This window comes from Emydura macquarii, unplaced genomic scaffold (genome assembly GCF_026122565.2).
Source record: "Emydura macquarii macquarii isolate MOO-44397 ecotype Brisbane River unplaced genomic scaffold, CSIRO-AGI_Emac_v2 contig_2680, whole genome shotgun sequence".
NCBI lineage: Eukaryota > Metazoa > Chordata > Testudines > Chelidae > Emydura > Emydura macquarii.
In genome coordinates, this window is record NW_027132817.1 from 1912317 (window position 1) to 1940021 (window position 27705).

General features: G+C 40.9%; 1 protein-coding gene across 12 annotated transcripts in view; it reads right to left on the reverse strand.

Annotated features, from left to right (window-relative positions):
- The window catches only part of DST (dystonin), a 453158-nt gene that overhangs the window by 10963 nt on the left and 414490 nt on the right, over positions 1-27705 (reverse strand). For all 12 annotated transcript variants that reach the window (XM_067565502.1, XM_067565501.1, XM_067565500.1 and 9 more), the window contains 13 exons: positions 26436-26605; positions 25735-25894; positions 24323-24517; positions 17531-17659; positions 11629-11772; positions 10423-10611; positions 9511-9640; positions 8145-8308; positions 7675-7837; positions 6285-6439; positions 6032-6106; positions 5137-5154; positions 1635-1752 (listed from right to left, as the gene is read on the reverse strand). In XM_067565502.1, coding sequence (XP_067421603.1) covers positions 1635-1752; positions 5137-5154; positions 6032-6106; positions 6285-6439; positions 7675-7837; positions 8145-8308; positions 9511-9640; positions 10423-10611; positions 11629-11772; positions 17531-17659; positions 24323-24517; positions 25735-25894; positions 26436-26605 — 1810 coding nt within the window. The remainder of the gene's footprint in view (positions 1-1634; positions 1753-5136; positions 5155-6031; positions 6107-6284; positions 6440-7674; positions 7838-8144; positions 8309-9510; positions 9641-10422; positions 10612-11628; positions 11773-17530; positions 17660-24322; positions 24518-25734; positions 25895-26435; positions 26606-27705) is intronic.

Consider the following 27705-nt stretch of genomic DNA (forward strand, 5'->3'; position numbering starts at 1 on the left):
CCTCAGAGTAGAGTTTGAAATGTGGCGATGGGATCTCTTGAATGCTGTTGGACGTTGTGAAACCATGCAGTGCCTAATTCTCCACTGCCTTGCACTTTGTGGCGTCACTAACCCTGTGCAGAGAGAGAGAGTAAAATGCTAGCAAGTAAGAATGGTAGCAAAGGTGTAAATGACCCTACTAACTTTCTGGCAGTAGAGAATTGGGCTTTCAGTCTCAACTCGACCTACGATATGGCTCACTTCTCTTCTTATCCATGTATGAAATACCTGTGTTTTTGTGGGCAGTCGGATTTTTTTTGGAATACCATTAAAAACGGACATTTACAATACCTCAGTTTTGAGGTTTCTATTCTGCTTGTGAGACACCCTTTACAGTACTTAAAATAGGAAATAATATTAACGACGGTGGTAAAGATTTCCATATATGAATGGCATCCACCGTTATTGCTTATAGATTACTTTTTGTTCCCTGGAAGTTTCTTCTTTTTGTTTACATTACCTACCCTACCACAACAGTAACTACAAAATACAAGTGATCTATTAAACTTTTATAATCCTGGGTCCAGTCTAGCAGTTCCCAGGCCAACAATGGGAGTTTTACCAGAGTAAGTCTAAAGGATGAGCATTCTTCCTACCCTTAGCAACTTATCTTTTTGCTCACCTTTCCCTTTAACTTTTCCTATTCTATTGTTGTCTTATCCTATAACATTATCTATTACATTCTTTTTATAAAGAACTACATAAGTTACTTGCTTTTAACTCACTCTGAACAGGTACACTAACTACAATTTTCTAACTTTATCACTCTTGCTATCATTTGGCTTCTATCTCAATTGGCTATTTCACACCTTTCTCTTTTAGCTCCTTTGGTTCCTCTGAGTCAGGCTCCAACTTCCTCTTGGCTAGAGAGAGCCCGCTATCCCATCAGGATAGTTCTTCTTTGCAAACCTCCATCCCTCATTAAGCTGTTGTCAGTTTGTGAAGTTAAAAACTGATAAAGCAATATATTGTATACAACTGCCACAAGACAGGGGCAGGGTCACTCTCCAGTTCCCAGCACAGAGCTGCTCCTCCTGCTCTCTCTTATGCAGAGCTCAGGGCTCAAAGTAGGGCTTCTGGAGAGAATGCCAGTGAGAACGCGGGAGTACATAAGCAGAGTCTGAGGACAGGATGAGTCCCTCGCGGTCAGTCAGGCCTTGTGGTTGTGACTCTTTTTGCTCTGATTACCTTGTGTTGATTTATGGCTTTAAAACTTCTCTCTCGCTGAACAGATTTTAATGACTGTTGCTACAGTTTGTTTCTGCCGACTCGTACAACCTGTTTACATGCCATGTACTGCATTTAGCCAAGTTCAATTCCTAGTTACACCAGTGTAAATCTGGAGTAACTCTACTGAAGGCATCAGAGTCACTCTGGATTTATACAGATATTATGAAGCAGCATTTGTCCCGTAGGATTTTATAATACACAAAACCAAAACTAGGAGGTATGCAGTGAGTTACTGTTTAAATAAACAACAGGAGTTTTATACTGTTCAATTTCTATCCTGCAAAAAAAATCCCAAACAGTTCTTGAGAGTGACTGCATCCCTTTAATGATTTTAATGGCCATTCTAAAACAGCTTTCTTACATACCCCTGCAAGGATCATTTTTCACTAAGAATTCATCCAGTGCCATCCAGCCACCTCCAACACGAACCATAACTGTACTTCGCAGGATGCGAACAAGACGCAGCTGTTGAGAGTCACCAAACTGTAACAAGATGAAACATAATGCTAAGGTTTTCAATAGTCCTCCACACATAAAATATGCATTTCAGCTCTGATGGGTTAAATCATCCATTCAAAATTTCTCATTTAATTTCTAATTACTAGTAAACTCTTAAAAATATGATTTCATTAACCCAGAGAAATATGGTAGGGTTGTGAAAAAAGGCTTAATTTTAGGCTTGATTCTCAAGATTTTTTTAGGCTTAATTCTCAAGATTTTTTTCTAATCTTGTGAAAGCAGCAAAATGAGTAATACAATAATTGGTTATGTTCTGCATTTGTGTGAATTACTCAGCACAGTTACTTGCAATTATTATTTCAGCATTAAACTTTCACTGAACTCTCCTTGCAATGGGAGGGATAGAGTTTTCAAAGATATGAAACTTTCAGCTGAAAAGTGTGGAATAACTGTTGAAATGATAGATCAGTGGGCTAGAATTTCAGCTGTATCAAGGGAGCTTTCCATTACTCCACTCATCAGCTGAGCACAGGAGAATCTTCAGGTATTATGGAGCCATTTTAACAGCTCTATGCCACCTTCCTCCCCATGGTTGGGTGAAGGTGGCGTTGCCGGTAAAAAGAGGGTTGGCCAAGGCAACCCTGTACCCCAGTGATCTGGGGTTGCTATATTGGCCCTTTTGGACAACTGACAGCTAGTAGAGATCGGAACAGTCTTCATCTGTGCATAAAGCACCCCCAGGATATGCAGGAGTACAAAAGTGGCTTAAAGCTACCTTTCTACCCTTCCTATGTTGTGCTGACTGCTTATTTCGTGCTGCTGAAGACTAGGCCTAAAATATAGTATGGTCTTGAAATGTTCAGTGTCGTTATTATGTAATGTCTTTAAAACCCTGCAGATCTTGCACATCACTGGATCGAATTTGGATGAAGTCAGTAGGGACCAAAAGGTATTCGGTGGCCTATGTGAAAACAGCTGGCTACTTTGATCCAGTTCCTACCATCGTACACATCATTAAAAAAAAAAATCACCTTCGCAACGGGCATATTTGCTGGCAGTCTCTGCTGCATGGGCCAAGCATTTAATTAGTAGGGCTGTGAACTAAGCTTTAACATCCAAAACAGGTTTGAAGCACTTTTGTTTAGTTGAGGAATTATTGTGGAGAGGCTTGCACAACTGTGACAACATGCTGTACTTGTTACGTGGAAAACAGAAGACACTTTGCTTTCCAACGTTATCAATCCAAAACCGTCCACAAGAACTAAATTAACTCAACACTCATAATTTCCTGAAGGTTTCCACAACCTCACAGAAACTGAACCAGAGGGACCCAGCACTTTCTAGCTGATGGCACGTCAGTGTTTAATTTGATATCCAATCCTCAGGCCAAATTACATACATACATGAGAACCTCACTGAACTCAATTGTAGTCAAATGCACACATCTTGGGCAGAACCTGACTGCTGGAGTAACTGTTCCTACTTGCTTCAGAGAAGTGACTGAAACATTTTAAAGCCAAATCACACAAATGTGCTCCTTACTTGTTAAAAGACCTTTGGCACTGCTTAAGCAAAGTGGGCAAGAGAAGGCAGAAGGAATACTACTTCTGGGAACCAAACAATAGGAAGGCTTACAAGCTTAATTTAATAATCAAAGAAAACTGTACTCTAGATGAGCAAAATTTAAATTTAAATAAGCTCTATGTGAGGATTTTAAAAATCTATTAGCTTTATAATGAGGAACCACCTTTTTAGACATGTAGATCAATGAGACATCATGTAGCCCACAAGTCTACACTATCTATTTTGTTTGGCCTACTAGAGAGGAGGTTTCTTTTTGTTCTTTGTGAAGTCTTGAAGATCCCCTTGTTTTTACAATTTCATTCCCTATTTAGGTGGCTCTGTGTTGCAGCCAGACTGAGACTTGGACACAATTTCCTTTGAAACCTGTTTACACTGCAACTTATTCATCTAGTGTGGTTGCTGCTGAATAACCCAATTTCTAACATGCTGCTTCCATAAGGATCCCAACTCCGTATTTTTATTAAAATGTTTTGGATTCAGATTTTCTTTGATCAATATTTCTTATTGAGTCACCTAACTTGAAATGAGAACCACAAGCAATTTAAAAGATGGATTTATAGGTTGTGTCAATGAAGAAAAAATTCTGCTCTTGGTTACAGCCATGTAAATCCATTGCTACCAGAACAGTATTTGACCAAGCTTCTTTAGGAAATTTAGTATCCTTTGCTGAAATAATGCTTTGTGGCTTCTTGCAGCAATAACCCTCAGTTAATCACAATAGATACTCTACTTTTCCTTTCTCATACTCAGGATGAGCATAGTTTTCAAATAGTCTTGCCAAATCAAGGCATTCTCTTTCTAGACATTAACTCATTTTAAAAAGTTCGGACAGAAGTAGGTTGGCAAAGGTAGGTAGCGAAGGCTACTCTTTGCTGAGCGCACACTATGCTATGGTAATCTCTGCCAACAACATTTTAAAAGCCGAGGCAAAATTACTATTACTGTAGTACCTTTAGCATTAGCACATCTAAAATAATTTCTTCATATAATTGCCCTTCTGAGAACATGAATAAGATGCTAGTGATAACTTTAATGTTAGACATTTTCATGTATTTATAAGGCAGGCAAGATGATTCTATATTTTAACAGGTTGTGTTTCAATGTCCATATTACAAAGGAATCATTGATTTCTTCCAATTACTGTTGTAGGGCATTGTCACAACCAGAGACACTGATGACCAAACTAACAAGGTAGAAGTATTCTTAAACACAAGTACTATACATCAGACCATTGGTATGATGGTTTGTTTTAAAAATATTTTTGATGGGGGAATGGAAGCAGTCCAAATTTGAACTTCAAATTTATTCTGCCAACTCAATCCACAAAGTTTTGTATTAAAGATATGTACAGTACATTGTGAATTGAGTCCTGATCAATGTATTAATTTGATTTCTAATTTAATGTTCTACAATTTTTCAAAAGATTCTAAAAATGGAATGACAGTAAGTGACTAAGTGACCCAACATGGAATTCTGTGGCTTACTGCTGTAATATATTACATATAAAAACTGTGGATAGTAGAATAATTGACACTGTTTGTAAATCATGATTGAAATGCAAAAGAAACTTATCATACAAATTGTTGCTGCCCATTATCTGGTTCCCTTAAAAGTAATCTCCTTAGTGAAACAAGGCAAAACATAAAGGGAGGGGGAGATCCTGAAACCAGGAATATTTTATAGCATTTACAGAAACACCACAGCTGACCAACAATGAATTAGCTCAGGATGAAAGTATGGGAAAGGAGTGGCCACTGCAAGCTTATATGACTATGCATTAGAAATAAAATTAGAAACTTCAGAACACATTCTACTGGTTTATACCTGATTTCCCAGGAAGAACTGATAAGAAATGAAAAATGGAAGAAAGACACAATTAGTTTAACAAGAAATTCTCTGTATGACTCAAGAACACATGCAAACTAACACACACATTGAAACTTTCTAAATACAGGATCTAGTTTAGAGATGCGCAAGTAATTAGCTATCTAGAGGATAAACTTGAAAGGATTCATGAATCCTTTATTATCTTCTGTTCCTTTTTTTCCTTTTAAAATCATCTAAAGATGTTCCACAGTCTTCCTTATCCAAATATTGAGCACCTCATCTGAAAACATTTTAATTACTGAACCTAAGGGTAACAAATGACTTTCTCTGAAACATGGCAGATTCATCTCTGGCACCTGAACTATTTTTAGGATAGCTGGCACATTTCCTGTCTAAATACTAGATGAAGGTACAGTATGCTGTAATAAAGTAAAAAGAGGGGATGAGGATGATAAAAATGTTTGACCAAAGTATATTCTAATTACAATATAGTCCCACATGTTTAATCTGAATTTGTTTGGAAAATCCATTTTTACTGTGGTGTAAAAAAATCAATCAGTTAACAAGTCTATATATATATTGATATACAGGACCAGCTATGGTTTAAATCCTTTGGATATTCAGATATATAAATATCTCTAAATACTGAGAAAAATGGTTTATTGTAGTGCAGTGGAAAGTTAAACATGTTATTAGTCTATAGTTTCTAACACAAATTACTGATGTGAAGTTTAGTGAAACTGAAATTACATAACTTCCAGGTAGACTTTGAGCAAACATACGAATGTCATACAAAGTTCCTGTAAATTTATGTAATCTAAATGCTCAAATAGACCTGTTGTCTTGAGAATGTTTTGACTGAATGAATCATGGAAGTGTTGTGAAGACTTACCCTGTACTTGTTATCCCCAATTTGCTCCACTTGGAATCGTTTTGCACATTTACATTTAGCTACCTGCCTTGTAACCTGCCAAAAAACAGAATTGGAATAAGTATTTTAATGCTAATTATCACATTTCTGAAGTCTTAAATAATTGGCAGAATTCCAAGTTATATAGGAAGGAAAATAAGATTAATTACACTAATAAGTGTGTGATTCCAGTAGAATATTAATTATCTGAGAGCTATAACTATAGAGAGAGTACCTCATCTTCAATTTTGTCAGCATCTGTAAGAGGCTTGTATGCATCCTTGTTTGGATGAAGTGCGGCTACAAATTCATAGTAGTCAATGTACCCATCACCATCTCTGTCAAAGATATCTGCTACCGCACTCATTTCAAGTCGGCTGGTAGGGAATTCTGTAAGCCAAAAACATCATCAGGAGGTAAGCCTTATAGATTTTCAACAATAAACACATTAGAGTGATTGTATTTATTACAAATCTTGAAGATTTTTAGGCATTAATGACAGGTAATGTATACTAAAATACCAAGTGCAATCAGAGAAAATTAATCTCTAAAAAGAGGTGGTGTGTCTCCAATGCTGATGGATAATGAAGACTCTAGCGCATTTTTGGGAGAGAAGCCCATTACTGAATGAGCCTAGCAACAGATGGAACCTTCAAAAGGCTTTCAAATGACATGCAGTTCTACAGTCTTCTAGCATGCTCGACCTCAAAAGTGCAAAGAATACCACAAATCAACAAGTCAAGTTGTTTGTTGCTGCGGGAAGGTCATACAAGAATTTAAAGGCAAATTAAATGTTTAGAATTCAAGGACTGCCCGCTTTAGAAGCTTCTGGTATCATTTTTAAAAATGGAACTCTATATTCTGAAAGCCTTCTTTGGTTCAGAACCCCTGTGGCAGTGCTCACTGCCCACTCACAGACCATCTACATGATGATCAGTGAGATAAATAAAGCATTGTAAACATCCATCATGACTGACCAACAGAGATGATGCCACAGACATTCAGCAAGTTCAGGCCTACACCACGTGAGCTAAAGGGGTAGCTCTTTCAGCTGGTAGTAATAACAGGATCTTACCCTTAGATGTGGGCCAGTCATCAGAGGCAGACATGATCATACCAAATACAGTATGATACATACATCCCATGTTTGTGGAAGCTCATTTTGATGATCTCAGATGAAGAGGTGTTCTTATCTCCATACAGGCTACCATTTGTGCTGACCAGGTGTTGTCAGCAGAAACAGAAACCTAACCCTCTGACACAAAAAGCACAGGTCTTCACCACTTGAGCAAAAGGAGCGGTTAGTAGTAGTAGGCTCTCTCCTTTATGTGGGCCAGCCACCAGAGGGAGACATGATCACACACACTTAGCCAATGTATTACATACACACAACATACGAACACAAATCTGTGTCACAGTCTGACTTGCTCAAGAAATGAGTAACTAAATTTTAACAATGTTTTCAAGTAAAAAAATTATTGCCACTTTACCTTTATCTCAGAGTGATAATGCCTTTAAAGCTAAAATTGATCTATTACCTCACCAAGACTTACCTCAGACATAATACGTTGCCAATATAATAGATGCATCTCATAGTCTCATCAGTAACTTAATTTAGAACTTACTTGAAGAAAGAATTCCATCAATAAATTCCTGCCTCGTTATCTTTCCATCCTGATCTTTATCAATCCTCCTAAAAAAGTCCATTACTCGAGATTTCTTATGGTTCATCCATCGCATATACTTTTTCCTCCAGATATCAAAATCAAAGTTGGCAAATTCCCTCAGCTTGAGGAAAGAGAGATGAGAGATGTTTTTCAAATTTAAATGAACCACTTACAGTATAAGTAAAAGAGGTCACATCAGCATGCTTTTGAATAACTGGCTCTTTTAAATGCCCACATTTGTACTGAAATAGTTTGATTCTATTCACTATTACAATAGGACTAGCTGCTTTTTGCATGCACATATCAAGATGTATTCATCTAACTATACAACATTAAAGTAATGCTGTCATGACTATTGCTTTGTCACAGGAAATACAGGGTTAAACAAAAATATACACAGTATATAAATATATATGCTGTGTGCTGACCTCTTCTAGTCTATCCAAAGCATCATTCAATTTTCTTCTTCTTTCCAAGGCTAGAAGCCAGACTTGCTGCCATTTGCTGACTAATAGGTTTACCCTTGGATTCTTGGTTTCAATTTGTGCCTGCGTTCCTGATGGATACATGCCTGCTGTTTGGGAACGTTTTCCTATTAAAAGAGAATACAAGTTAGCATGGGCTTATTTTTCTCCATGTCCCAACCAATTTAAAACACAGCATATATACAAGTGAATGATGTTCGACCTCTTTAAAAAGACTACTTTCTGCAACAAATAATGAGCCAAACTCTGGTCCCATTGTAGTTAATGGGAGTTTTGCAATTACCAGGGTAAGACAACATGATGGTTAAAACACTTGGGTCTTGTCTACATGACACCTTCCACGACTGGCCATACCAATGAATTGGCACCAGCATGGAAAAAAGTTGATAAATATTCTCACTGCAGGCAAGGTCTGAAAGAGCATTGCAGGACAAACAGCCTGATTTTGGATGTATCGTGCTGCACTGTGCAGTTAGATATTTCATCTTTTAGATGAGTCAGTACAAAATAAACAAAAACAAAAGAAGTCCACCGAGACCAGCTAAAGACCAAGAGTGGAGGTTTTAAAACACAATAGGGTTAAGAAAATAAACTTTATGAGTGAAATTTTCATAGTCCAGCCTCAGTCCAGCCTTTAATTTTGTTTGCACAATTTTGCATGCAAAATGATTACTACTCCCCAAAATGGTCATATGTTGGCACATAATTGGCATATACATACTCTTTGCAGGTGTCAATTCCATATTTGAGTTTACAAAAATCTACCATTAGCACAGGAAAGTACAATACACACAAAACTTAAATTAGCATCAGATCATGAAAACAGGTAGCAATGGGATAAAATGAAACATAAATACTGGAATGCCTCATTTATTTACCAATAAACATCGGTTTTCTGCAATCATTCTACTAAAGAAATCATAAATTTCCAATGTGTGAGAATGGAAAGCTACACAGATCATTTGTGACAGTCACTTGTATAAGGTTAAGAGGTATTTGAGTCTTACTGAAATAAATTAAAATAGTTCACTCTATAGTTTTGGGAGGGAATCAGTACAAATTCAATTACAGTAGGTGTCATGTTTACCCTGTTATGTATTGGCACAATTAACTACAACGTCTCTTAAACAAGCAGACATGTTCCTCTCCATGAACAACATATGAAAAAGTAGCTAGAAAAAACAATGGAGGAATAATTTCACCTTGTTTTACCAGACTGTTCTGATGGTAATGACACCTAACAGTATTAGTTTATGAAAAGGCAATAATCATTTATATTGGAAGAGTAATATACTCTTGCATTACTTACTTCCTGCTCTCCCTTTGTCCAGCACAGGAATATGAGACTGTACTGGAGTAGGTTCAACTGCCTTTCTTTTGTAGGTCTTTGTAACTTTATCCACATCAGGCTGTTTTCTGGTCATTTCCTCCATAAACATCTGCAATTAAACAGTAGCTGCTATAATTAACAATGCACAAGACTAATTGGCAAGACAGACAAATAAAGAAAATAGAATACCAAGTTACAGATAGGGCAACTTCTTGTCAGGAAAATTGCAGGAGGAGATATTTCTCTCTCACTAAAATAATCCTAGCATTACAATTAAATATAAAATAAGTATTTGTAGCTAAGAAATACTACCTATAAGAACTTCTACCTACTTTATGGCAGAGCTGCTAAAGGAAGTCTACATTTAAAAATACGTAGCCACACCTGGCTGAATTGTGGCATGATGTGCAAAAGACTGTGGAGTCAAGAGCAGCCTCAGCTACTTTGCTGTCCAGACTATGGACAACAGTTCAGAGGAGAGTCAGTTAGGATCTGATCTGATGCAAGGATGGCCACTCGCTGAACAAGCAGCTCCTTGAGCCATTGCATAAAACATGTTTTGAAATTCACTTAGCAAAGCATACAATGCAGTTCTGGTTCTAGAAAGCAACCCTGCCTGGTACTTCAGATGTTTTTTAAATGTTCAGTGTCCTTATTCCTAAAAGCCTTTGCATGTTTTTAAAACATTGCTGTATTTTCATTGTTTTGTTTGCTTGAGCAAAGCTGGGAGCAGTCATATGGGACAGGGAATACACAGTCAAGTATCTGGAAACCGCATAATTAAACATACTATAAATAACTAGAACAGGCTCATGTTTGATTATGTAGCAAACTTAAGACTTGTGTATCAGTATGAAATCCTTAAGACATTTAGCATTTTGCATGCCTTACCTGATGTTCAGCTATGAGTGCTTTAACATCCTCAATCTCCTGGGGAACGACCTCTTTATCTTTTTCACTAAGAGTAGTCTCTGCCCACTGTAACCAGGACAATAAGGCTTCCAACAATTCCTGCTTAGCAATAAGTCCAGCCAGGGCCCCTGCCAGTCTTTGCTGATGTTGCTTTGCCCATGCTAATACCTGGATAAAATGTCAATCCATGAATATTTCCACATCTGATATGTTTCTTTTGAAGTTTCTTCACAAAGCATCCCACTCTCTTTTATCTCAGAGCTTCCTCCCTCCCTTCATGATTTAAACACATGTTGCAGGATTATCACAGGTGCTGAGCACTTGGAATTCCCAATTCAACCATATTTCATCCCAAGCATTAACCATCAGGCCTTGTTAAATTTCCACAATAGTGTCTTCTCGCAGCACATTAAGGACTTAATCCTATACATCTTTACTCACATGTATAGCCCCACTGAAATCACTGGAAATATTAGTATAAGTGAATTAGATCTCCACTTTGGACACTGGAAGCTGTAACTGGCTACTATTTGTTTTCCTTTAAACTATAAATACAAACACAAAATTTCATCTACAGAAGCTGAGTACATAGTCTCCATGGCATACCCATTAGGGCTTGTCTACATGGTGTCGCAGTCTGGATTACAGGAATGTGAACTGTAGAGTGCTCTAATGTGTTGCATTCCAACTGTTCTGTGTAGACCCTGCTGGTGTGAATTAAAAAATATCTAGTTTGCGTTAATGTAGTCTTATTTTGTGGACTATGGATACCTGGTGAGCAATTTGGAAATCACCACTGCATTCCTGGGGGCATTTTAAGAATATTTTGGAGTCCAGTATTCTCTAACATGATTATTACTGAGCAACAATGACAGACTACTTTGTAAATACCCTGCTTGGTTTTTTTTAAAAGCATTATAGTCTCTTCCTTGATGCTATGAATTTGCTGGAGAGAAATGGGGGATGGTATTTCCTAAAAAAAAGCCTGACCAGCGGCTGTAGTTAATCCTTTTACTTCTCAAAAGCAGAGTAAAACCTGGCCTATTCACATCCACCAGCTTAAATATTTTTGTTCTCAACAGCTGGATCAATTCCTTCCAATGTAACAGTCTTGTTAATTGCCAGCTACATTCCAAACTATCAAAGACTGCCTGTTACCATGAAGGCTGCATGAGACATACTGACCTCTTCATATCTGGCTCTGATGATTGTTATCCAGTGCTTAATGGTAGTGATGGAATCTGGGTGGCAGATAGCCAGGATCGCTTCTCCCATACCTGTTGCTTTACTTAGTTCTGCCTTTTTGTCTTCCAGCTTCCTCATGAATTCCTAAAGCAGAAACAACGATTTCAGTTAGATGCTGGCACCAGTTGAAAGAAAAATCTGAGTAACTTCAGTGAACATTGGCCAAATCCAGAAAGTTAAAATCCTCCACTGGATCATTCAAAGCCTGAACTGATTCAAAGGGAAAAAAGTAAGAGACGAGACAAGGTCAATTCTTGTAAGAAAAGTTCACAGAGACAAGGTGGGTGAGGTAATATCTTTCATTGGATTAATTTATGTTGGTGAGAGAGACAAGCTTTCAAGACACACAAAGCTCTTCTTCAGGGCTAGGAAAGTGTCAACACTTTCAAAAGATGAGCCTGAGAGCTTAGATTCATAACTTTGCTAGACACTAAAATTGCTGGTTTTAATAAAGACACTGGATTCATGGTTTATTAGAACAATCTGTAACCCACTAATCACCCTTTTTGTCCTCTGACTACAGGGGTGCTAAGAGGCCACTTCACTTGAATGGTCCCTTAGAACATAGAATCATAGAGTTGGAAGGGACCTCAGAAGGTAATCTAGTCCAACCTCCTGCTCAAAGCAGGACTAATCTCAGCTAAATAATCCCAGCGAGGGTTTTGTCAAGCCGCATCTTAAAAACCTCTAAAGATGGATATTCCACCACCTCCCTAGGTAACCCATTCCAGTGCTTCGCCACCCTCCTAGTGAAAAACTTTTTCCTAATGTCCAACCTAGACTTCCCCCACTGCAACTTGAAACCGTTGCTCCTTGTTCTGTGCTAACATGTGCTAACTGTTTACATTAAACCATCTGTTTGATCTCCTATTTAACTGTGACACTCTGAGTACCTTTCCCAGACCTGAAAAATTGTTCTGTGTAGCTCAAAAGCTTCTCTCTCTCATCAGCAGGACTGATCCAATAAAAGATATTACCTCACCCACCTTGTCTCTCCAATATCCTGGGACTGACATGGCTACAACACCGCATACAAGAAAAGTTAACATTTTTAAAACCTATTCCATATAAAGAACTAAATTAATATTGAAAACATGTGCCTTAACCTAAACTTTTTAGTCTTGCAATATGTCGCATATGCTTGTAATATACATGACCCTATTAAAAAAAAAAAGTACCACTTTATAAGATACTGTAAATCCAAAGTGCTATGGTTGGAGTCACTACTAGAAAAATTTCAGAAGACCTAGCCTCTTTATCAATACTAATCCAACAATATATACATCTATAAGCTCCTGAACCGATACTGAAGGCACAAACTATACAGAACCAGACAACAGAACTGGTTGGGAATTTTACACGAGAATAATTTTTCAATTGATAATGTCTTTTTCTCACAATTGAATTTTTCTTTGGGATAATTTCAATTTTGGCAGAAAAATTTGATTTTCCGTCAGAAAAACTGAAATGATGGCTCCTTTGGCTGCCCACCTGGAAGGCTCTCGTCAATGTCACTTTCTGTCTGCAGGGAGAGAATTAAATTCAAGTGAGCCTTCCTGGTAGGCAGTTGGGGAGCTGCAGTTGAGCTGGGGAGATGGAAGGGAAGCTGGGCGCCCTAGATACCTGCCTATCGCACAGCATCTCCAGCAACTGGACTGGGGGTGGGGGGAAGCAAAGAGATGGGCACTCAGGCTCTAACACATTCTTTTCAATTTCTAATTACCTCCTAAAACCTGCAGACTGTGTAGTATAATTTGATTTGGATAGAGTAGGCAGAACCTGAATCTGGATTAGGTTAAATTAGTGTCTGAGTCTCAGGTCAAATCATGGTTATGTTTCCAGCATGGTGGTGCTGAAGTCCCATGAGCTATTATTGCAATTTCAGCTCAGAATGGTTTCTGCACATTTATAGGTGTATTTTAGTATTTGTTACACTGAGAACCTGGCCGCATTGGCTAGAGCCAGGCAAAATATTAACAAACATAATGCAATCTTCCCTACACAACTCTATCAATTAACTTAAAAACCCTGATCTGCAGAGGCCTAGATGTTTGGGGTATTGAGCTTCCCCTAAGCAAGGATTACAAATTGTGGTGAACTCTGTGGTGATTTAGTGATATAGATTCGTTTTTACTAAAGAGAGATTGAGACCAAATTCATATCTTTTATTACCTAATGTAGTGCATTAACCTGCTGTGCCTCTTAGTCCCCAGAGACCATGATGAGTGGTAGAAAATTTAAATTGTCTAACACATGTAGTGCCTTCATTAAATCATGCGCAATTTTCAAGAAAAACTAAGTAGTTGAACATAAAAATGGACCTTTGAGGTTAAATGATTAGAAATGAAAGCTTCCAATATGTGGCTGTATACAAATGTATTAAAATCATTTTACAGGAATTATTAAATGCACTGTGAATGATGGATATATTTAACATTTACCTGAATAAATCTAATGTAATCTAATAAATGATTTGGGATTATATTGTAGCAACATAGATGGAAGAGTTATGATGTTTTAAATTAACGTACCATACCACATTTACCTATCTTTCATTTTTTCTCCTAAGAATTTCAGATTTACATTGGAGAAATCACCCTCATTATCAAATTAATGATGTATAATACAAATGGTAATGTTGTATTAATGAGGTGTAAATAAATACCCTCAGCTACAAATTTCAAAAGTGAGTCATCCTTTGCAGTATTAATTGGCACAACACATATACCAAGTTTGGGGGGAAAATTAAGTACTTATGTATTTGCAAGTTACATCATCACAAATAGATAGTAATTAAAAGATTGAAATCTAAACCCCAGTAAAATAATCTCTAACTAGACTAAGTCAGCAGCTCTAATACTGCTACAGTTTTTTTTATTATGAAGAAACTGGTTGAAGCCCCCTGGTTAAGGCTGCAGTGAGAGTTCTTGTATAAGCACCTGCTTCCTTCCTAACCTCTCAGAGGAAGGTGGCATTTTAAAATTTTTGTGATTATTAAAGTTTGGAGAATAGTAATTCTGGAGAGTATTTTGTTTATTGTGTGCACAGGGTGCTGTCAGAATTGTTCTTAGCGTGTGATTTCCATAGTTTCAATGTTTATTCTTATTTTTAAAAAAATGTGATTAACGGTACATCTTCTTTTAGAGTGGACTTATCAATATTAACTATAATTTAGCAAAGTTTTATTTTTGTGAGAATTATTTTATTAGTCTAATGACACAGGATGGCATGCAGGCTCCATTAAAATCAAGGGGGTTTTGACACTGACTTCAGTGGGGCTGGGATTTCACTTATACAGAGGAGAGCAAAAGAGAACCATTTGGAGCAGATAGAGAGCACAGGCGGATAACAGGCATACTTCACTCCCTCACAGATACCAGAAAAGCTGCTGGCATCAATGTATGGTGACCTAAGTGGGGAAGGTGGCCAGACAGAAAAGGATGAAGCTAGGGAACCACAGCACAAAGCACTACGTTACCAGGGGCCCTAAATTAAGTGCCAAATCTCCACACAACTCAGTGTCACTTGTTGAAACTTTCCCTGCTGTTTAAGAGCCCTCAGATGGAAAAGCAGTATACAGGCCCAGTGAGGGAACCAGTGGCAGTACAACAGTGAACCAGACATGCTGCCGGTGATGGTGACAGGCACTGGAAAGGGCAAATACTACATGTGGCTGTGCTGAGATCTGTGTGGCTGAAGTCAGGATACTCTGAGGATTCTTGAGTTATGCACGGTGATGGTCATGCCCCGTTAGCTGATAATACCACCCACAAGGAGTGGTAAAAATATGATGCTTTTTCTGCACCATCAATTACATGGAAGTTTTGTTATAATTTTCTCCCTCCCAGTACTCAAGAAATACATTGCTATTACATTACATTACTATTATCATTGCAGTCATGGAATAAGAGAGCAGGTCCTCTCATGGATCAGTAGTTAGAAGAAAGGAAAAAAGGGTCATTTCTCAGACTGGAAGAGGTAAATAGGGAGGTTCCCCAGGGATTGGTGCTGGGACCAGTGCTGTCCAACATATTCATAAGTAGTATGGAAAACGGGTAAGGAGTGAGGCGGCAAAGTTTGCAGACGACAGAAAATTACTCAAGATAGTTAAGTCCAAAGCAGACTGTGAAGAGTTACAAAGGGATCTTACAACACTGTGTGACTGGGTAACAAAACGGCAGATGAAATTCAATGTTGATAAATGCAAAGTAACGCACATTGGAAAACATAATCTCAACTATATATACAAAATATATATGTACTAAATTAGCTACTATCACAAGAAAGAGATGTTGGGGTCATTGTGGCTAATTCTTTGAAAACATCCACCCAGTGTGTAGTGGCAGTCAAAAAAGTGAACTGAATGAACCATTAGGAAAAGGATGTATAACAACACAGAAAATATCATAATGCTACTATATCAAGTGATAGTATGCTCACACATTGAATACTGTGTGCCATTCTGGTTGCCCCATCTAAAAAGGATATATTAGAACTGGAAAAGGTACAGAGAGGGCAACCAAAATGATTAGAGTCATGGAACAGCTTCCATATCAGGAGAGATTAAAAAAGCTTGGACTGATCAGATTGGAAAAGAGATTATTAAGGGGGGATATGATAGAGGTCCATAATGAATGTTGGGGAGAAAACCAATAAGGAAGGAAGTGTTATTTAAGCCTTCGCATTACACAAGAATCAGGGGTCACCGAATGAAATTAATAGGCAGTAGGTTTAAAACAAACAAAAGGAAGTGCTTCTTCACACAATGCACAGTCAACCTGTGGAACTCATTGCCAGGGGATGTTGTGAAGGCCCAAAGTGTAACTGGGTTGAAAAAATAATAATGTAAATTCATGGAGAATAGGTCCACCAATGGCTTTTAGCTAAGATGGTTAGGGATGCAACACCATGCTCTGGGTGGGTGTCCCTAAGTCTCTGACTGCCAGATATTGGGGCTGGTCAACATGGGATGGATCATGAGATAATTGCCCTTTTCCGTTCATTCCCTCTGAAGCATCTGCCATTGGCCATTGGTCAAAGACAGGATACTTGGCTAGATAGACCACTGGTGTGACCCAGTATGGCCATTCTTATTTTCTCATGTTAACTGCACAGACATTTTTATTATTATTTTATTATTAATGCTGCTATTATCATTGCTAATACAATTGCATGGAAAGTGTTTGGGGGTTGGGGTTTTTTTGGTAACTTCCTCAATGGGAAGAGGTATTCCTTAGCTGTGTCATTAACTCAGTCATTTTTCCATTTAATTAGTTGAAAACCAGTTCGATGACTTGTAACCTAACATATTCAGTATCTTTGTCACTGCAATATTTCACCACTTAATGCATGTGAAGCATGTCCGTATGGCATTTCAGCATGACAGAAGGTTAATGGATGATAACATCATTTTGATGACATGTACAGATGACCTTGAAAAAAAAGTGTACAGTAGTTTCACTCAGAGTTGCAAGGAGGACAGCTATACTGTTGGTATTAGAACATTCTGTCAACAAGGCTTACCAAACTACATTGCTTCCAAAAAGAGTTTTGAACCAGTCTCTAACTGTATACAGCTCCTTTTAAAATGCTATTTTTTGCATCATTTTCTTGCTAAGACAAAATGGCTTTAAAGCCTAGTGAGGTGTGACCCCGATAGCCTGAACTAAATATGGGTGTTGAAGTTAAAAGAACTTTCACTTCTTACTCTAGAAAGAACTATGAAAACAAGTCTTGTTGCTGGACATGATTATGCTAGAGATATTTTGCTTTGTTTCATTTTATTTCCACCCTTCAATAAATCAAGCCTAGAAGCCAGCATCCTCTTCATTATCTTACTTACTCTGTGCTGATCTATTAGTGTCCGCAGAGCCTCATCATCGTCTGGGAGGATGCCATGGAAACGCAGGGCCTGCTCTGCCTCAGCCAGCCACTCCAAAAGAACATGCACAACAGAGTGAAATTCCTCTGCCTGTAAGAAAAATGCACGGCCCTTTAAGGAGGGAATCTGACAGAAATAGCTCGGCTTTGGATTCCTCCCCTGAACAATGAAGCCAAACCCAGCTTTGGAGTCATTAATCAAGCAGCACGTTAACTTTCCATTAAAAAGTCAATGATACACAGTACTGCATTTCCATGACTGTAAAAATGTCTCATGCATCTCAGAAATTGTAGGAAGCCTAAAAGTCTGCTCATGCTTTTAACTGTCTGATTTATAGTGTATGTGCAGCTCATCTTAAAATGTCATGCCTTCACGCTGACAAATGACACAAATGACATGCTTTCATGTTCTAGCTGGAGAGATGGGAATTGCACCGTTTGAGTGGCCTTAATCATTACGTAAGAAAAATTAACAGAGTAAGCCTTTTGTGGGGGAGAGAACAAGGGGAGCCCACTCATGGCAACCCCATGCAAAGATCAACTATAATCATAGTCCATGACTGCTACCCAACAAAGGCAGTGGGCACAGTAGGCTCGACAGACAGTGTGGACAAGCTGACAGATGCCCAACTCTTGAGCACCAGGAAGCTCAATGTGTGATCCCCCCACTCAAGCTTTCCCTTGGGCAGCTCCATACCATCCCTTACTCAGGGCTGTATCTTAAAGGCTTTATTTAGATTGTAAGGTCTTTGGGGCAGATAGTCTCTCTTTTTTTGTTCATTGTTTGTACAACCCTGGCCCTGGTCCATGACTGCGGCTCCTAGGTGCTAATCCAATATAATAATAATAAGAAAAAGAATAAAAGGCACAACCTACTCTGTAGTGATAAAGTGTAAAAAAACAGTTACTAACCTCCATAACTATTCGTTTTTTAGATGATGTCCATTCCAAGTAGGTGTGCGCGTGCTGTGTGCACAGTTGCCAGAAGGGTTTTCGCTTAGTGGTATCCATAGGGTCGGCTCTGGAGCCCCTTGGAGTCGCACCTTCATGGCACCGTATATAGGGTCCTGCAGACCCCCCCAACTCCTGAATTCCTTCTTTCTGGCTGACTCCGACAGAGGTATAGCTGAGTGGGTCTTGGAATAAACATGAGCAACACATCTCAAAGAACAACAGCTATGGAAGTTAGTAACTGTTTTTTCTTCTTTGATTACTTGCTCACGTCAATTTCAAGTAGATGACTCCCAAACTGGTCCATAGGAAGATGAGTCAGAGCTCGATGACTTGCAGATTGCAGTACCACTCTACCAAATGCAGTGTCGTCTCTGGCATGCTGTGTAATAGCATAGCGTGCTGCAAAGGTGTGAATAGACAACCATGTCGTGGCTCTACAAATGTCTTAGACCAGGACCTGAGCGAGGAACGCTGCCAAGGATGCCTGCACCCTTCTGGAGTGAGCTGTCAACGCTGGGGCTGGTATTTTTTCCAAGGCATAACATGTTCTGATACATGACGTGATCCATGAAGATTCTTTGTGATGATACCAGGAGATCTTTCGTCCTGTCTGCTATCGCCACGAAGAGCTGTGTTGCTTTCTAAAGGGTTTAGTCCTCTCGATATAAAAAGCCAAAGCCCATCTCACATCTAGAGTATACAGATTCTGTTCTCAGCTGTTGGTGTGTGGCTTTGGGTAGAAAACTAGAAGGAATATGTTCTGGTTTGAGTGGAATTGTGACATCACCTTTGGAAGGAAAACTGGGTGAGGGCATAGCTGAACCTTGTCTTTGAAGAAAACCGTATAAAGGGGCTTCTGTCCTTGCTGAAGTTATGGCCACTAGAATGGCTACCTTTCAGGGTAGAGAAGTGAGCATGTCACTAGAGGTTCAAACAGAGGACCCATCAGTTTTGACAGTACAAGGTTTAGATCCCATTGGGGAATCAACTGATATGTTTGAGAGTATAACCCTGTGTAGACCTTTAAGAAACTGCCCCACCATGGGGTTGGCGAAGACTGAATGGCCTGCAACAGAGGGATGAAATGCCAAGATTATGGCCAGGTGGACTTTGATTGATGACACCAACTGTTCCTGCAGTTTGAGATGTAACAGATAGTCCAAGATGAAAGGTATTGATGACAGCACAGGTGGAGTACCCTTCTGTGTCAACCAGATGGAGAACCTCTACCACTTAGCTAGGTAAGTGGCCCTGATGGAAGATTTTCTGCTGACAAGGAGGACCTCTCAGACTAGTTCTGAGCACAGTAGCTCCAGAGTATTCAGCCACGGAGCTTCCATGCCGTGAGGAGGAGAGACTCTAGATTGGGGAGATGAAGGTGGCCATGGTTCTGAGTGATCAGATCCATAACCAGAGGCAGACTGATAGGAGTTTCAACTGAGGGGTTGAGTGGCGTGGCCATTCTGGGGCTACCAGGATTGTGGAGGACCCTTCCTTCTTGACCTTCAGCAGGACCTTGTGAACGAACGGGATAGGCAGAAACGCATAGAACAGGTGGCCTGTCCAAAGAATGAGGAATGTGTCTGCAATTGACATTGGGCTGTGATTCTGGAAGGAGCAGAACTGCATGCACTTCCTGTTGCATTTTGTGGGAAACAAGTTTATGTGGGGAACTCCCCACCGTTGGAAGATGTCGTCCACCACATCTGGGCAGAGAGACCACTCGTGGTTGGAGAAAGAACTGCTGAGGTGGTCCGCCAATTTGTTCTGAGACCCAGGCAGGTAGGATGCCTCGAGGTGAATCGAGTGGGCTATGCAGAAGTCCCACAGTTTGAAGGCTTCCTGGCACAGGAGAGAGGAGATTGCTCCACCCTGTCTGTTTATATAGAACATCGCTATTGTATTGTCCGTCATGATTGATATGCATTTGCCTTCCAGGTGGGCATGGAAGGTCTGAGAATACTGCCCTCAGTTCTCTCACACTGATGTGGAGTGAGAGCTCTGCCTGGGGCCAGAGGCCTTGGGTCCTGAGCCCCACCCAGATGAGCTCTCCAGCCCATCACTGAGGCATTGGTGACCAGGGACAACGAGCAGATAGGTGGGGAGAAGGGAACTCTTGCACAGACCGACTGCAGATAGAGCCACCAGTGGAGAGTTTCTAACATAGAGGGGGGAAGGGCAAGACTATCCTGTCTATGTGGTCTTGGGATGGATGATACACTGAGGCTAGCCAAGCCTGGAGCGGTTTGAGATGTAGCCTGGCATGCTGAACAACATATGTGCATGCCATTAAGTGCCCCAGCAGTTTTAGGCAGTTTGGGCCGTGGTGGTGGGGTACCATTTCAACTCTTCTATGATGGAGGCAGAATCGAGATTCTGGAAGAAAAGCCCTGGCCTGGTTTGAATCTAGCACTGCCCCAATAAACTCTATCCTCTGAGTGAGAGTCAAGGTCAACTTCTGGACATTAACCAGGAGACACAATATGGTGAAGGCTGACCTTATCAATTTTACATCTGCTTCCACCTGAGCCTTGGTGAAACCTTTGATCAACCAGTTGTCAAGGTACAGATAGACTTGCGCCTTCCGCTTCCTCAGGAATGTGGCAATGACTGCCATATACTTGGTAAATACTTGAGGTGCCACAGAAAGGCCTAACAGAAATATTATGAACTGGTAGTGGGTCTGGTTGACTACGAACCAAAAAAATCTTCTGTGACTGGGAATGATCAACACATGGAAGTACACATCCTTCAAGTCCAGGGCAATATACCAATCCCCCGGATCCAAGGAGGGGATAATCTAGGCCAAAAAGACCATGGGGAACCTCAACTTCTTCATGAATCTGTTGGTTTCATAGGTCCAGAATGGATCTGAGACAGCCTCTGGCTTTTGGGATTAGGAAGTAGCGGGAGTAGAACCCTTTGCCCATTAGCTCCCACGGAACCTCCTCCACCACTCCTATTTTTAGGAGTGCCTGCACCTCTTGGATTAGAACTTGTTCATGAGAAGAGTCCCTGAAGAAGGATGAGGAGGGTGAGGGGGAACTGAATTGAAGAGAGCGTTGCAGTTCCACTGTGCATAGCATCCAGCGATCCGACATGATCTGGGCCCACGCATCGTAGAAGTGGGAAAGGCGGTCCGAAATGAATAAGGGTGAAGGATCTTAGTCCTGAATTGGTATGCTGTCTTCGGGCACACCCTCCAAAATTCTGTTTAGGATTGGAGGACTGCCTCACCGGTCCAAAGCCTTGGCTGGTAGAAGACAGAGGGTCTCCTCCCATAATTTCTGCCCCTTTTATGATTATAGTCCTTCATTGATATTGGTAGAATCAAGGTAGGGGTTGAGGTTTGAAATGCCTCCTCTGCAGTGCTGGAATGTGGAGGCCTAAGGACTTTAAAGTAGCTCGAGAGTCCTTAAGGCTATGCAGTTTCGAGTCTCTCTGCTCAGAGAACAGCGCCAGACCTTCAAAGGGAAGATCCTGGATCATCTGCTGGACCTCATGTGGGAGGCCGAAGGCTTGTAGCCTTGAGATCCAGTGCTTCGCTACCATCTATGACATGTCCAGCATTGCCTGATGCGTGGCGTTTACAACTGCCTTGCCTTCCTCTATTACAGCTGTGAACTCTGCCCTGGAGTCTGATGGTATAGACTCAGAGAACTTTGACACAGACCCCCAAGAGTTAAAATTGTATCTGCCTAAAACCACCTGCTGGTTTGCAATGCGGAGCTGGAGCCCTTAAATAGAGTACACCTTTCTACTAAAGAAGTCCAATTATTTTGCTTCCTTTGCCTGTGGCATACAGTCTTGCTGACCTGGCCTCTCACACTTATTTGCCATTGCAACTACAAGCGACTTTGGCGGGGGATGAGTATATAGGTATTTGTGGTCCTTTGAGGGCACAAAATATTTTATTTATACCCTCTTTGCAGTTGGAGGAGGGGAAGCTGGGGTCTGCCATACTGATTGGTCTTTATTATTGGCAGTGCTACCCTGGATGGGCCCTCTGGGGCTAAAATGTCTACCATTGGGTCTGCGTTGTCAGAGACCTCCTCAATTTGGAGCCCCAAATTCTGCGCCACTCTCCTCAAGAACTCCTGATGAGCTCTGCGGTCATCCACAACCAGTGCCATTGAAGACCCCACAACTGCTTCATCTGGGGAAAAAGATGATGACACTCTGACTGGGGCACTCTCTTGACCTTCTGCTCCCAGAGGGTTCCGCGGTGCTGGTTCCTCAAATTTGGTGCTGGGCTCGGCATTGTATTCAGTATCGGTTTCAATACTAAGTGGTAGCACATCCCCCAATCAAGGAGGGTGATATCTGTTCCCAGAGGTGAGCGATAGCGACCATCCCGATTGTAACCCTGAGTCTGATGGAACACCTAATGGCTCCAAAAAGGCCATTGAGTTGTCATTTGCCACTGTGGTGGCCAAGGCATGAGCAAGGGCTGATCACTCTCAGTCCTCTGGTGCCACCACTTTGACCAGTGCTGGCTTCGCCTAGAGAAGTAGGACTCTGCTTTAGAGTTGGAGCCCAACAACTTACTCCACGGGGACGAGGGTGGTGTGGTTCCTGTCAGTGCCGGAGAGCAGTTCCAGGGAGATGGCGACCACGATATCAAAGCAGGCTTCCCCTGGTTGGCACCAGTTGCTTCTTCGGTACTGGTGACCTGGGAGGGTAGGGTGGCACCATGCTCTCTAACAGCTCCCTGGTCACTTCAAAGGTCTCCAGCATGGAGGAGAGCTGTAGATCCTCCTTTGGGGTCTCCCTGGGTAGGGAGTCCAAAGGCACCGGACTCAGTGGACCCCTTCCTGGGGCCAGAGTTAACAGTGCCATGGCACTTGAGTGGCCCAACGTGGGTTGCACTCCACTCAAGCCCTTACACCCCATTGTTCTGAGCATTGGAGAGCGTCCCCTGTCCATCTTCCTCTGTTTCTTACTTGATACAAGGGAATGTGAGCAGTGCTGCATCCATGAAGTGTCCCTTGGTGCCAGTGATCCATGATGGTGCTGGTGGCCTCTAGACAGAGTCCTTCCTCAGTGCCATCTCTTTTATGGATGCTGGTGTGCTGTGCACCAAAGCTAGTGTACTAGATGTCAACTTGGTGCTGAGTGTGGGCACAGAGCAGCCTCCATTAGTATGAACTTCAATCTCTGGCTACTCTCCTTCTTTGTCCTACAGCAGAATTCCCTGCAGATCTTACAGCAATTCCTCTGACGGGTCTCCCCAAGACATTTTAGACAAGTGGTATGTGGAACGTTCCTGGGCTTTTTGCAAGCCTTGCACTGTTTAAAGCTGGGGAAATGAGGCATGCCCTGGCCCCGGGGAAGGGAAGGTGACCTCAATAATCATGGTCCTATCTAACTAAACTAACTATAACTACAAACTAACTCAAACTATTTGACTATTTACAGCTATCAGTTCAAACAACCACTAGGAAGATGCTTGCAAATCAACAGAAGAGAGATGTTCCAGCAACCGTCATGGGCGGTCAGAAGAAACTAAGGAGGTAGGGGATCAGCAAGGCCCTATATACTGTGCCATGCATGTGTAATTCCAGGGAGCTCCAGAGCCGACCCTATGATTACCAGTAGGGGAAAAGCGTTCTGGTGATTGTGCATGCAGTGCACACTCACCTACTTGGAATCGACATGAGTAAGCACTCCAAGAAGAATTAGGGATTATGTGGGGGGAAAAATACTTGAGAAAATTCTTTGATCATTTTCTTAATTATAAAATTAAGTTTTCAAGCAGCCAATTTGTCTGTGTTTTCTCTGCTTCTCCTATCCTTTTTACCTGGTGGAGGGCCTGTTCCAGTCGTGTTTGCTTGGATACAGATAGGGCGCAGACGGTCTCCCAGCGAGTGCTTAGCTCCTGCATTTGGACCTTAACCCAGGAGGAGTCATCATGACTGCCTTCTATGAGTTCTCGAGCGGAGCGTTTCAGAGCCTGGACGCTGCTTGTCTTCTTCCCCAGCTCCTTCTGGAAGACCTGGGGACCACACATACATTTTACATGTTCAGTTTATCAAGGCTTCAGTGTCTCACATGTGAAAAAGTTAGTGGGGATTTGGAGAAGCCTAAATTAGGGTTTAGTTTTACAGAAAGCACTTCAATTTAAACATTCTAAAATGCACACATTTGGCTTTATTCTCAATTGGGATTAAATGGTTCCATATTTTTACATATTTTCTGCAAGAAAGCCCTCTACGCTTCAACACTGGCCCATTTACATTGGGAAGAAGGCTCACTCAACCTTGAAAAAGTCACCTAGCCTTGTGAAACGAACATGTAGCTAAACCCTCTGAACTACTTGACCCACTGTGATGCACAAAAATCTGGTCACCTTAACCTACAGGCTGTGAGCCCTTCAAAGCAATCGATCTGCTGACACAATGATGAATGTGCAAGTCTGTCCCAACACACAGTGCAGTCAGATAAAGTGCTAACGATCAAGGAGCAGGGTTAAAATAGTAAAATATAAATAAAAGCCCATCTGGTGATTTGACTGGATGGGCTGTAGATTATGCCACATATTTCACATAGTTCATGTGACTGCATGTTCAGATTCACAGATGGAAGAATATCCAATTTCAAGAAAGGCTCTTTTACATGATGGGACAATTACAATACACTGCATTACTGCTGATATATTAGTTAAAGTGCACAACTGACTGCTGCATTGGTTCCAGGACACTCATGTGTATGTTTCTGACAAATCTCTTATGTGAGGGCTAGATATTTTCTCCTCTGCCCAAAGCCTCAGTAAACAGACTTTGGACAATGGGACACAGCAGTGGCTGACATGAAGGGAACTGAATCATCCCAAACTCAGACTACGCTACAGCTACTACAACTTCGTTATAGCAGACTCCATAGCAGCTTTCTCCACCCTAGTACTGGGATGGACCTGCAGAGTCACCGATTCGCTGGCTATGTCCTGGATCCCCATCAATCCTCACTTCACAAACCCCCTCTCTGAGCTACAGTGGATCGAGCCTTGGTACCACTGAGGAGTGCTGATTTCACAGCATTTTCCATTGTAGTCGGCAGCTCTGTGATGTCCAAACATTCCATGTTAAATGGTTTTCTTCAGATTCTAAGACAACGTTTCTTTTCAAAATTACAGAATGACCAAAATTATATTAAAATGGCTGCCAACACTCTGTTATTAATTCACTGTAATTAGAAGAATATTTTTGGAATTACTTTATGATTGTCAATCAAGTTCATCACTAAATCGATGTCTCCATGCACTGGCTGATCTTCTGCCAGCTGAGGTTCAATTTTATATAGCCAGTCGATGAGAGCCTGAAGAGCATCAGTAAATTGCCCTGAAAATAACAGGGCTTCTTCCAGTTTGTTTTGTCTGTTAAAAAAAAAAAAAACACCAAAAACACTAGGGAAAAAAAATCAGTCATATTCAATATGATTGCAATATACATGATGCAATATAAATGACAGCATCTAACAGCCGCTAATAGATAATGATTTTTCCCCCCAGCAGATAGTGAAAGAAAAAAAAACCTTAGGGCCACAGTGGGAGTCTGAGGGGAAATGAAGGACGGACACCGTTTCTTAGAGTTTCCTGGAATGCAGAGAGCATACATATTGCACCACCTCTGGGAAGGATGAAGAGTACAGCTCACTTTAATGCACTCCCTTTAGCAGCAATGCCTGGTGTAGAGGAAGAGCAGACCCACCTCCCAGCCCATTGTTCCCTCTGTGGTGACTAGAGCACAGGAAATGCTAGGAAGGAGTTGTCCTTCTGCTCCTCCATTTAAAATACCACAAAAAAGCAACTTCTATTCCTCTTTATACAACATAGAGAAGCATGAAAAGAACAAAACCCCCTCTTCTTTACCTCTGCGAGTCTCCTTTAAAATAAGGAAACTGCTCTTTCATTTTACCTTTCCACAGATTTTCCACAGATCGTATCCCATTTGTCTCTGAGCTCACTCAGCATATCATCCAGTTTCAAATTGTCATCAGCCAGAGAGGTTTTCTCTTTGAGGGAGCGTCCAGTCCTGTTTGTGGTGTCATACACAGAATGTTTGGCTCCAAGAGATTTCTGGAACTCCTGCAGTAGAAGAAAAAATAAAGACCTGCATGGCACTAGGTACTTATGAGTTTTAGCTAATTATTTCTTTTCATATATTTTTTTAACCAATGAATACATTTATAAACAAAGCTGCAAGAAAATCTTTATATCGCCCATAAATCATATTAAGATGCAAGTGAATTAAAAGATTTCTGATCTGCTAGTGCTATGGTGAAGCTTAAAGTACTAGTGGTCTGGGGCTAAATCCTTTCCCCCACTCTAGCTCCTCTGCATTGTTCTGCAAGCGTTAACAGCCTTAAATCTGATTTAATTAACCCTTTGAGGATTCCTCCTGCACTGAGGAATCTTCAGGTGGCAAAGAGCTGGTCATAGCAATTCCTACACCACCCTCCTAGCCCTGGTTACAAGGGGCTGAGGTGTGGTCTGGAGGAAAAGGAGTGAACAGGGTAGCCCTATTTGCTAATAGAGCATTCCTCTATCTGCACTGATTTGTGTGGAGGGCCCAGGCTAGTGTAGACTGACTCCAGGATCCAGGGGCTGCAAAAGGGTTCATTATGCCAGCATATCTTGGCCAGACTGAAGGATACGGCTCCAGGGATGCAAACGTCTTACTCCCAAAGAGCCTAATCCTGCAGTCATTTGATGTATAGAGTCGTCACAGGGAGTTCTCTGTGCAAAGGGAGTTCAGACTCAGGTCTAATGAGATGAGAAAGATTAGTGGAATCTGAATAATGTAGTTTAGGCTGGGAATTATGCCATTTGGTGGGAGAGAAGATCAGTGAGCAAGGGACTATGAAGGGCCTATGATTAACGCTCCTATCACATTGGTCAGTGTTGACTGTACCTTCTCTATAGAACTGCATTCTGCAGTTGGTAATGTCTTGCCACCAGCAAGGGAACACGAGCAAATACAAATCACCTGGTACCCCAAAACAGTTAATAGAACATAGTAAATAATGAACTAAAAGGACACTGCCAAAAGGTCCAACTAGCACTCTTTAGCGATTTTCTGATAACACCAATGTTTAAGACCACTTAGATGGTTGTGTTTTAACATGTGCCTTTTTGAATTATGAATGGACAAACATCCCTTAAGAAACCTCAAGCAGTCCACTAGC